At 44.1% G+C, this 12,306-nt stretch overlaps 1 protein-coding gene across 6 annotated transcripts in view; it reads right to left on the bottom strand.

Moving 5' to 3' along the window:
• The window catches only part of LOC306764394 (extracellular matrix organizing protein FRAS1-like), a 623,368-nt gene that overhangs the window by 176,176 nt on the left and 434,886 nt on the right, over positions 1–12,306 (bottom strand). For all 6 annotated transcript variants that reach the window (XR_013771547.1, XR_013771548.1, XM_079251555.1 and 3 more), the window contains 2 exons: positions 3,671–3,830; positions 3,402–3,574 (listed from right to left, as the gene is read on the bottom strand). Coding sequence is in view for 4 of the 6 variants with exons in the window: in XM_079251555.1 (XP_079107681.1) it covers positions 3,402–3,574; positions 3,671–3,830 (333 nt within the window). In the remaining 2 variants the exon portion in view is untranslated. The remainder of the gene's footprint in view (positions 1–3,401; positions 3,575–3,670; positions 3,831–12,306) is intronic.

Consider the following 12,306-nt stretch of genomic DNA (forward strand, 5'->3'; position numbering starts at 1 on the left):
GGAAGGCGGCCATTTTAGGTCAAAGTCAATATTTTGGCGTTTTAGCACCTCGCATTTTAACGAACTCGTCCTAGAGCTTTTATCCCACTGAGCCACAAATTGCTCAGGATGTTCAGGAGGCATGTGTGATTAAATGTTGTGTTATTTCTTCTAATAGGAGACTTAGTTTACGAGGGGCGGGGCCTCAAAGTTTGATGTCTCGCCAGGAAAAATTAAACGGATATAACTCCCACATAAAGCAACATTTCTGCACCAAATTTGCTAGATATGATGGCAGTCCCCTCCTACAGAGTTCTATATGTCAATATTTTGATTATGAAATAGCCACGCCCCCTGGAGGTCAAAAGTGTTGTTTTTTGCTCACACACCCATAACTCTGGCTTGGTGGACACCACATGGCCCAAATTCACTCAGGCATCACAAAACATGTTGGTGAAGAGATCTGGTAAAGGACGTTGCTCTACACTGCACGGCGTGCCCGTGACGCCATGGCGAAGTTCCATGCGGTGGCGTGACATCATAAATCACTATAAAATTGTCAATTTTGATCTGATCACCCTAAAACTTATAGGGATTAATAAGGGATCAGTCCTGAACAGATTAATGTGACCATTGCTGGTGTAGACCTAAGCCCCGCCCACCTATAACAGGAAGTGGTTTTTTCCACGTTTGAGGGTCATGCTTCTAAGCAAATGGTCCAAAACACTTGAGCCTCCTCCAAAACATGTCAAACCCATTCATGATGGCACAATAAAAACCTCAAGTCGCTACGCTAAACGGGACATGGCGAATGGCGGTCCAACGCCATGAAACAGGAAGTACCTGTGACCAAGCCATGGAACCTTGGACCGCCACCATACTTGCCATGACTGATGACAGTAAGGCCCTGAACTAAGCCCCATTGAAACATTATGGAATAAATGGAGCATGTCTCCATAGCGCCCCCTACAAAATTTCAATCAATCAGCCCCGCCCACTACATTGATCGACATGGATAAAATTCAGCACAGTTGGAGAACCTTCCAGTACCTTCAAAAAAGTCTCTTGGACATATGGGCTAAATTCAACAGGAAGTCGGCCATTTTGAAAAAGGTGCCATTTTTGGGGTCATTTCTTTGCCATGCATTTTAAACTCCTCCTAGGGATATTGTCCAACTGACACCCAACTTGCACAGGATGCTCAGGAGGCATGTGTGATGTAAAGTTGTGTTATTTCTTCTAATAGAAGATTTAGTTTAGGAGGGGCGGGCCCTCAAAGTTTGATGTCTCATTAACAAAGACTTATTGCTAAAACTCCCACATAAAACAACATATCAGCACAGGAATCGACACATTTGATGCCAGTTCCATGATGAACAAAATCTACAATGCAATAATGGGACTATGAATTAGCCCCACCCCTTGGCAACAACAAGTGTCTGATATCATGAACCAGGAAGTACCTGTAACAAAGCCATGAAACCTTTGATCTTCACCATACTTGCCATGAGTCATGAAAGTTATGCCCTTAATAGAGTAAAATTAAAATATAGTGGAGAAGATAGTAAATGGCTCCATAGCGCCCCCTACAATATTTTAATTAATCAGCCCCGCCCACTACATTGACTGACATGGATATGATTCGGGAAACTTGTAGACCCTCCCAGTACCTTCAAAAAAGTCTCTTGGACATATGGGCTAAATCAAACAGGAAGTCGGCCATGTTGAAAAGGGTGCCATTTTTGGGGTCATTTCTGTCATTTTCTTTGCCATGCATTTGGAGGAACTTGTCCTAAGAATTTTGTCCAACTTTAACCCAAATGAGTCAGGATGCTCAAGAGACATGTGTGATTAAAAGTTGTGCTATTTCTTTTAATAGGGGATATCGTTTAGGAGAGGCGGGGCAGCAAAGCAGATGTGATGCAATGAAAAGGAAAACTGACATAAATCCCCCAAAAAACAACCGACCTGCACCAAATTTGCTACAGATGATGCCAGTCATATCCTTCACATTTCTGTATGTCAATAATTAGATTATAAATTAGCCCCGCCCCTTGGTGACAGGAAGTGACCGTTCATAAGGCCTAAATGGCCTGAAGTGCAGTCTGGCTGCACTTTAGGTTGAGAGAGGCATGGGAAGGATGTTGGCAGGGGAGGCGGTGGCATTATGCCGAGCGGCGCCATGGTGCGAGGGCCTATATCACCGCTTGCGGTTTTAATTATGTTTGTTCCAATTAAGTTGTAAAATCCAAAAAAGTCTGATGACTAAAACAGTTGGAAAAATCTTGTAATCATGATATTGTGAGCCTCAGTGGAGGACAGATGGTCAGAATAATGTTTGGAGAGAAGTTCTTATCTACTTCAAAGTGTCTCGGAAAAGAAAACATGTACAAAGGACATCCAACCCCTGCTGGAGATTGGTGGCGTAAACCTCACTCTGGGGGTCCTACACCAAGAACTGTGATGATGATGTTCCTAGAGGGGGGTGGGGGGAGGAAGAGTATATAAACGTGTAATTCTAGGCTGATTGTTGGTTCACCTTGTCCTCAGGCTGGGGTCACCTGGTCTGCTGGCTTGTCTGAGCTCCTTGCAACAGTAAAACTCTGTACCTCCTCACTGATCTGAGTCTTGTTGTTCATTGGGAGATTTCTCTCCAACAAAAACTCAGTAAAAGCAAAAGAAATCTCTGCTTAAAGTTTAACGTATTTAAAAGCGTTAAAACTGGATAAAAGCTCTGCTTTCTGTGTCCGTCTTAGCCATGGCAAGGGAAAGAAGAACTGTTCATGTTAATGATTATTATTGTCATAAGAAGTTTTTCATCCTATTATGTAGACAGCGGAATAAAACCAAGATCCAGACTTTGGTGTCCTTAAAGGTAGCTATAGCATAGCCAAGCTCCTTTAAAACAGCAAATTATGACATGACTGATGCAGAAAGTGCAGGAGAGGGAAATGGAAACACCTACATTCATTAAAAAAAACTTTCAAATATCGCTAAAGGTTTTTATGAGGACCTAAAGTGGAACGGAAACACGATTGTCACATGTACATATCATCAGACATTACATAGGGCCTTACATGAGCACTTAATTCCAAGTAAAGATGTTGTGGTATGTATAGATGAAAGAGACAAACAGCAGCGAGTTTTACGAGGAATCAGAAAGAGAAACGAGGCAAAAAGGCTTGAAAAAGCCGCGGAGAACCCTGAAACATTGAAACTTGGTCATATGGACAGCTGCTGCCAGCAATGAGCCACAATTCTCTTCAAATCAGCAGAAAAGATTTTACAAGAATTACAAATTATGCACTAAACATTATTCAATGGAAACACCTGCATAATGCAATTGCTCTTTGTTGAAATGTTATTCAGTACAAACCAAACAGAAAGACAGCGACTACTCTGGATTACCAATCATCTCTGACCTGGAACTGGAAGAAGTCGCTGCCGCCGCCAAAGTGCCGGTACCAGACCGTGCCGTCGTTCACATCCTGCTGGGTGAAAGACGTTGTCGGTGTGAAGCCCTGGTCATCTTTCAGGGGGGGACGCCAACCTTCTGGTGGGCTGTCTGCTGGCATGGTCACCAACACCACCTCACCTGGACACGCAGGATATCAGGTAACACATGTATGACAGAGAAACTAATAGAGAAATATAAAAATGTCTTATTTTCCTTGTGCTCTTGGGTTTGTACCATATTTCGGTTTCCCATCTGAAGAGAGGACTGTGTAGACGATGTCCTCAGTGCTGACTCCCTCATAGTTCGTCTGCAGGTACTTCTTATCAAGCCGCACCATGCCACCTTCCTTCACCCAGGTCATCGGCAGGGCTAGCGTGTCAGGAGAGCCCAGAGACTGTAGAAATAAACGCACACAAGTATAAGGTGGCCATTTTGGATCAAATAAATACACTGAAATCCTTTTTCTTTGCAGCTTCACTCCCTTTGTTTGGTCTGTTTCTTCAGTTTTAGCCCAGGTGCTAAATGTCTAGAAAAGCCTTTTGCCCTTCCAGACCAAACATCTAGCCAACCAGTGACGTGTCCCCCCTATATACGTCACCTGCCCAGGTAACAATATAGCGCCCTCTAACAGCACCAATGAGAATGCAGTCAAACAACTGGCTCCCATAAGGCCGATACAGAACAGCAGCGGGGACAGGGCATCGCCTTGATATGTTCCACATTTGATGGAGACTTGGAGCTTGAAGTTGGCCTCCAGGGTGGTCTGCTACAGCCTCACTGAGTTTGCAACGAAGGTCCTCATGCTGCCGTTGATCTTGTACAGTGGGATGGCTGTGCCTACAGCCACACATGGGTGGTATTAAAATGCACCACACATACACTGAGATTTATTTTGTTTAACCAGGATTTAATTTACAGACAATATTTTTGTTAGACATTAGTTTACACGAGTTTAATTTAGCATCACAAGCGCATTTTAGTTTATGTTGGGATGGTATGATTTATCCATTTGTTCTCTTCTCCCTTTGAGTCGCCCCAGTGCCTTGGCTGGGAACCAGCAGCTGGCCAGGGGTGCAGCAGATAACTGGACCAGACCATTTGCTGCCATAAAAGGGGTGAATTTAGGGTTTTCTTTTGTTCATGTAGTTAGGTTTTTGTGACATCCCCTTTGTCTGTTTTTGTTTGGGCTGATCAGTAGTTGGATGGGACTGATCCCTTGTGGGAGTCTTTCAGTATTAGGACTGTTCGTCCCTTGGTCAGCCGGTCAGAGTCCCATCCTTCAGGAGTTGGTTCATTTGTGCTGCCAGGCGTTGATGGAGTGAAGTCAGCCTCTTTAGCCGGAAGGCATGGATCATATCAGGGCCAGGCGCTGACCGGTTCTTGAACATCAATCCTCACAGTTATGCAGATGACACACAGCTTTATGTGTCTTTGTCACCAGATGACAACAGTCCAATATACTGACAGTGTTTGGAGCAATCCAACACCTGGATGAGAGCCAACCAGTAGACTGGATTACGGGAACGGTCTTTTAACAGGACTTCCCAGTAAAACCAGCAGACTGGATTACGGGAACGAACTTTTAACAGGACTTCCCAGTGAAACCAGTAGACTGGATTACGGGAACGACCTTTTAACAGGACTTCCCAGTAAAACCAGTAGACTGGATTACGGGAACGAACTTTTAACAGGACTTCCCAGTGAAACCAGTAGACTGGATTACGGGAACGACCTTTTAACAGGACTTCCCAGTAAAACCAGTAGACTGGATTACGGGAACGACCTTTTAACAGGACTTCCCAGTGAAACCAGTAGACTGGATTACGGGAACGACCTTTTAACAGGACTTCCCAGTGAAACCAGTAGACTGGATTACGGGAACGACCTTTTAACAGGACTTCCCAGTAAAACCAGTAGACTGGATTACTGGAACGGTCTTTTAACAGGACTTCCCAGTAAAACCAGTAGACTGGATTACTGGAACGGTCTTTTAACAGGACTTCCCAGTAAAACCAGTAGACTGGATTACTGGAACGGTCTTTTAACAGGACTTCCCAGTAAAACCAGTAGACTGGATTACGGGAACAACCTTTTAACAGGACTTCCCAGTAAAACCAGTAGACTGGATTACTGGAACGGCCTTTTAACAGGATTTCCCAGTAAAACCAGTAGACTGGATTACGGGAACAACCTTTTAACAGGACTTCCCAGTAAAACCAGCAGACTGGATTACTGGAACGGCCTTTTAACAGGACTTCCCAGTAAAACCAGTAGACTGGATTACTGGAACGGTCTTTTAACAGGACTTCCCAGTAAAACCAGTAGACTGGATTACGGGAACAACCTTTTAACAGGACTTCCCAGTAAAACCAGTAGACTGGATTACTGGAACGACCTTTTAACAGGACTTCCCAGTAAAACCAGTAGACTGGATTACTGGAACGGCCTTTTAACAGGATTTCCCAGTAAAACCAGTAGACTGGATTACTGGAACGGTCTTTTAACAGGACTTCCCAGTAAAACCAGCAGACTGGATTACTGGAACGGCCTTTTAACAGGATTTCCCAGTAAAACCAGTAGACTGGATTACTGGAACGGTCTTTTAACAGGACTTCCCAGTAAAACCAGCAGACTGGATTACGGGAACGACCTTTTAACAGGATTTCCCAGTAAAACCAGTAGACTGGATTACGGGAACGACCTTTTAACAGGACTTCCCAGTAAAACCAGTAGACTGGATTACTGGAACGGCCTTTTAACAGGACTTCCCAGTAAAACCAGCAGACTGGATTACTGGAACGGCCTTTTAACAGGACTTCCCAGTAAAACCAGTAGACTGGATCACTGGAACGACCTTTTAACAGGACTTCCTAGTAAAACCAGTAGACTGGATTACGGGAACAACCTTTTAACAGGATTTCCCAGTAAAACCAGTAGACTGGATCACAGGAACGACCTTTTAACAGGACTTCCTAGTAAAACCAGTAGACTGGATTACGGGAACGACCTTTTAACAGGACTTCCCAGTAAAACCAGTAGACTGGATCACTGGAACGACCTTTTAACAGGACTTCCCAGTAAAACCAGTAGACTGGATTACTGGAACGGTCTTTTAACAGGACTTCCCAGTAAAACCAGCAGACTGGATCACTGGAACGGTCTTTTAACAGGACTTCCCAGTAAAACCAGCAGACTGGATTACGGGAACGGCCTTTTAACAGGATTTCCCAGTAAAACCAGTAGACTGGATTACGGGAACGGCCTTTTAACAGGATTTCCCAGTAAAACCAGTAGACTGTATCACTGGAACGGCCTTTTAACAGTACTTCCCAGTAAAACCAGCAGACTGGATTACTGGAACGGCCTTTTAACAGGACTTCCCTGTAAAACCAGTAGACTGGATTACTGGAACGGTCTTTTAACAGGACTTCCCAGTAAAACCAGCAGACTGGATTACTGGAACGGCCTTTTAACAGGACTTCCCAGTAAAACCAGCAGACTGGATTACTGGAACGGCCTTTTAACAGGACTTCCCAGTAAAACCAGTAGACTGGATCACTGGAACGACCTTTTAAAAGGATTTCCCAGTAAAACCAGTAGACTGGATTACGGGAACGACCTTTTAACAGGACTTCCCAGTAAAACCAGTAGACTGGATCACTGGAACGACCTTTTAACATTACTTCCCAGTAAAACCAGTAGACTGGATTACGGGAATGACCTTTTAACAGGACTTCCCAGTAAAACCAGTAGACTGGATTACGGGAACGGCCTTTTAACAGGATTTCCCAGTAAAACCAGTAGACTGGATCACTGGAACGGTCTTTTAACAGGACTTCCCAGTAAAACCAGTAGACTGGATTACTGGAACGGCCTTTTAACAGGACTTCCCAGTAAAACCAGTAGACTGGATTACTGGAACGACCTTTTAACAGGACTTCCCAGTAAAACCAGTAGACTGGATTACTGGAACGACCGTTTAACAGGACTTCCCAGTAAAACCAGTAGACTGGATTACTGGAACGACCTTTTAACAGGACTTCCCAGTAAAACCAGCAGACTGGATTACGGGAATGACCTTTTAACAGGACTTCCCAGTAAAACCAGTAGACTGGATTACTGGAACGGCCTTTTAACAGGATTTCCCAGTAAAACCAGTAGACTGGATCACTGGAACGACCTTTTAACAGGACTTCCCAGTAAAACCAGCATACTGGATTACGGGAACGACCTTTTAACAGGACTTCCCAGTAAAACCAGTAGACTGGATCACTGGAACGACCTTTTAACAGGACTTCCCAGTAAAACCAGCAGACTGGATTACTGGAACGACCTTTTAACAGGACTTCCCAGTAAAACCAGCATACTGGATTACGGGAACGACCTTTTAACAGGACTTCCCAGTAAAACCAGCAGACTGGATTACTGGAACGGCCTTTTAACAGGACTCCCAGTAAAACCAGTAGACTGGAATACGGGAACGACCTTTTAACAGGACTTCCCAGTAAAACCAGCAGACTGGATCACTGGAACGACCTTTTAACAGGACTTCCCACTAAAACCAGTAGACTGGATTACGGGAATGACCTTTTAACAGGATTTCCCAGTAAAACCAGTAGACTGGATTACTGGAACGACCTTTTAACAGGACTTCCTAGTAAAACCAGTAGACTGGATTACTGGAACGGTCTTTTAACAGGACTTCCCAGTAAAACCAGTAGACTGGATTACGGGAACAACCTTTTAACAGGACTTCCCAGTAAAACCAGTAGACTGGATTACTGGAACGGCCTTTTAACAGGATTTCCCAGTAAAACCAGTAGACTGGATTACGGGAACGACCTTTCAACAGGACTTCCCAGTAAAACCAGTAGACTGGATTACTGTAACGGCCTTTTAACAGGATTTCCCAGTAAAACCAGTAGACTGGATTACTGTAACGGCCTTTTAACAGGACTTCCCAGTAAAACCAGTAGACTGGATTACTGTAACGGCCTTTTAACAGGATTTCCCAGTAAAACCAGCAGACTGGATTACTGGAACGGTCTTTTAACAGGACTTCCCAGTAAAACCAGTAGACTGGATTACTGGAACGGTCTTTTAACAGGACTTCCCAGTAAAACCAGCAGACTGGATTACGGGAACGGTCTTTTAACAGGACTTCCCAGTAAAACCAGTAGACTGGATTACTGGAACGGCCTTTTAACAGGACTTCCCAGTAAAACCAGCAGACTGGATTACTGGAACGGTCTTTTAACAGGACTTCCCAGTAAAACCAGTAGACTGGATCACTGGAACGGCCTTTTAACAGGACTTCCCAGTAAAACCAGTAGACTGGATCACTGGAACGACCTTTTAACAGGACTTCCCAGTAAAACCAGTAGACTGGATTACTGGAACGACCTTTTAACAGGACTTCCCAGTAAAACCAGTAGACTGGTTTACTGGAACGGCCTTTTAACAGGATTTCCCAGTAAAACCAGTAGACTGGATCACTGGAACGGTCTTTTAACAGGACTTCCCAGTAAAACCAGTAGACTGGATCACTGGAACGACCTTTTAACAGGATTTCCCAGTAAAACCAGTAGACTGGATTACTGGAACGACCTTTTAACAGGACTTCCCAGTAAAACCAGCAGACTGGATTACGGGAATGACCTTTTAACAGGACTTCCCAGTAAAACCAGTAGACTGGATTACTGGAACGGCCTTTTAACAGGATTTCCCAGTAAAACCAGTAGACTGGATTACTGGAACGACCTTTTAACAGGACTTCCCAGTAAAACCAGTAGACTGGATTACGGGAATGACCTTTTAACAGGACTTCCCAGTAAAACCAGTAGACTGGATTACTGGAACGGCCTTTTAACAGGATTTCCCAGTAAAACCAGTAGACTGGATTACTGGAACGACCTTTTAACAGGACTTCCCAGTAAAACCAGTAGACTGGATCACTGGAACGACCTTTTAACAGGATTTCCCAGTAAAACCAGCAGACTGGATTACGGGAATGACCTTTTAACAGGACTTCCCAGTAAAACCAGTAGACTGGATTACTGGAACGACCTTTTAACAGGACTTCCCAGTAAAACCAGCAGACTGGATTACGGGAATGACCTTTTAACAGGACTTCCCAGTAAAACCAGTAGACTGGATTACTGGAACGACCTTTTAACAGGACTTCCCAGTAAAACCAGTAGACTGGATTACTGGAACGGCCTTTTAACAGGATTTCCCAGTAAAACCAGCAGACTGGATTACTGGAACGGTCTTTTAACAGGACTTCCCAGTAAAACCAGTAGACTGGATTACGGGAACGACCTTTTAACAGGACTTCCCAGTAAAACCAGTAGACTGGATTACGGGAACGACCTTTTAACAGGACTTCCCAGTAAAACCAGCAGACTGGATTACTGGAACGGCCTTTTAACAGGATTTCCCAGTAAAACCAGTAGACTGGATCACTGGAACGGTCTTTTAACAGGACTTCCCAGTAAAACCAGTAGACTGGATTACTGGAACGGCCTTTTAACAGGATTTCCCAGTAAAACCAGTAGACTGGATTACGGGAACGACCTTTTAACAGGACTTCCCAGTAAAACCAGTAGACTGGATTACGGGAACGACCTTTTAACAGGACTTCCCAGTAAAACCAGTAGACTGGATTACTGGAACGGCCTTTTAACAGGACTTCCCAGTAAAACCAGTAGACTGGATCACTGGAACGACCTTTTAACAGGACTTCCCAGTAAAACCAGTAGACTGGATCACTGGAACGACCTTTTAACAGGACTTCCCAGTAAAACCAGCAGACTGGATTACTGGAACGGCCTTTTAACAGGATTTCCCAGTAAAACCAGTAGACTGGATCACTGGAACGGCCTTTTAACAGGATTTCCCAGTAAAACCAGTAGACTGGATTACTGGAACGGTCTTTTAACAGGACTTCCCAGTAAAACCAGTAGACTGGATCACTGGAACGGCCTTTTAACAGGACTTCCCAGTAAAACCAGTAGACTGGATCACTGGAACGACCTTTTAACAGGACTTCCCAGTAAAACCAGTAGACTGGATTACTGGAACGACCTTTTAACAGGACTTCCCAGTAAAACCAGTAGACTGGTTTACTGGAACGGCCTTTTAACAGGATTTCCCAGTAAAACCAGTAGACTGGATCACTGGAACGGTCTTTTAACAGGACTTCCCAGTAAAACCAGTAGACTGGATCACTGGAACGACCTTTTAACAGGATTTCCCAGTAAAACCAGTAGACTGGATTACTGGAACGACCTTTTAACAGGACTTCCCAGTAAAACCAGCAGACTGGATTACGGGAATGACCTTTTAACAGGACTTCCCAGTAAAACCAGTAGACTGGATTACTGGAACGGCCTTTTAACAGGATTTCCCAGTAAAACCAGTAGACTGGATTACTGGAACGACCTTTTAACAGGACTTCCCAGTAAAACCAGTAGACTGGATTACGGGAATGACCTTTTAACAGGACTTCCCAGTAAAACCAGTAGACTGGATTACTGGAACGGCCTTTTAACAGGATTTCCCAGTAAAACCAGTAGACTGGTTTACTGGAACGGCCTTTTAACAGGATTTCCCAGTAAAACCAGTAGACTGGATCACTGGAACGGTCTTTTAACAGGACTTCCCAGTAAAACCAGTAGACTGGATCACTGGAACGACCTTTTAACAGGATTTCCCAGTAAAACCAGTAGACTGGATTACTGGAACGACCTTTTAACAGGACTTCCCAGTAAAACCAGCAGACTGGATTACGGGAATGACCTTTTAACAGGACTTCCCAGTAAAACCAGTAGACTGGATTACTGGAACGGCCTTTTAACAGGATTTCCCAGTAAAACCAGTAGACTGGATTACTGGAACGACCTTTTAACAGGACTTCCCAGTAAAACCAGTAGACTGGATTACGGGAATGACCTTTTAACAGGACTTCCCAGTAAAACCAGTAGACTGGATTACTGGAACGGCCTTTTAACAGGATTTCCCAGTAAAACCAGTAGACTGGATTACTGGAACGACCTTTTAACAGGACTTCCCAGTAAAACCAGTAGACTGGATCACTGGAACGACCTTTTAACAGGATTTCCCAGTAAAACCAGCAGACTGGATTACGGGAATGACCTTTTAACAGGACTTCCCAGTAAAACCAGTAGACTGGATTACTGGAACGACCTTTTAACAGGACTTCCCAGTAAAACCAGCAGACTGGATCACTGGAACGACCTTTTAACAGGATTTCCCAGTAAAACCAGCAGACTGGATCACTGGAACGACCTTTTAACAGGATTTCCCAGTAAAACCAGTAGACTGGATTACTGGAACGACCTTTTAACAGGACTTCCCAGTAAAACCAGCAGACTGGATTACGGGAATGACCTTTTAACAGGACTTCCCAGTAAAACCAGTAGACTGGATTACTGGAACGGCCTTTTAACAGGATTTCCCAGTAAAACCAGTAGACTGGATTACTGGAACGACCTTTTAACAGGACTTCCCAGTAAAACCAGTAGACTGGATTACGGGAATGACCTTTTAACAGGACTTCCCAGTAAAACCAGTAGACTGGATTACTGGAACGGCCTTTTAACAGGATTTCCCAGTAAAACCAGTAGACTGGATTACTGGAACGACCTTTTAACAGGACTTCCCAGTAAAACCAGTAGACTGGATCACTGGAACGACCTTTTAACAGGATTTCCCAGTAAAACCAGCAGACTGGATTACGGGAATGACCTTTTAACAGGACTTCCCAGTAAAACCAGTAGACTGGATTACTGGAACGACCTTTTAACAGGACTTCCCAGTAAAACCAGCAGACTGGATTACGGGAATGA

This window comes from Telmatherina bonti, assembly GCF_933228915.1.
Source record: "Telmatherina bonti genome assembly, chromosome: 13".
NCBI lineage: Eukaryota > Metazoa > Chordata > Actinopteri > Atheriniformes > Telmatherinidae > Telmatherina > Telmatherina bonti.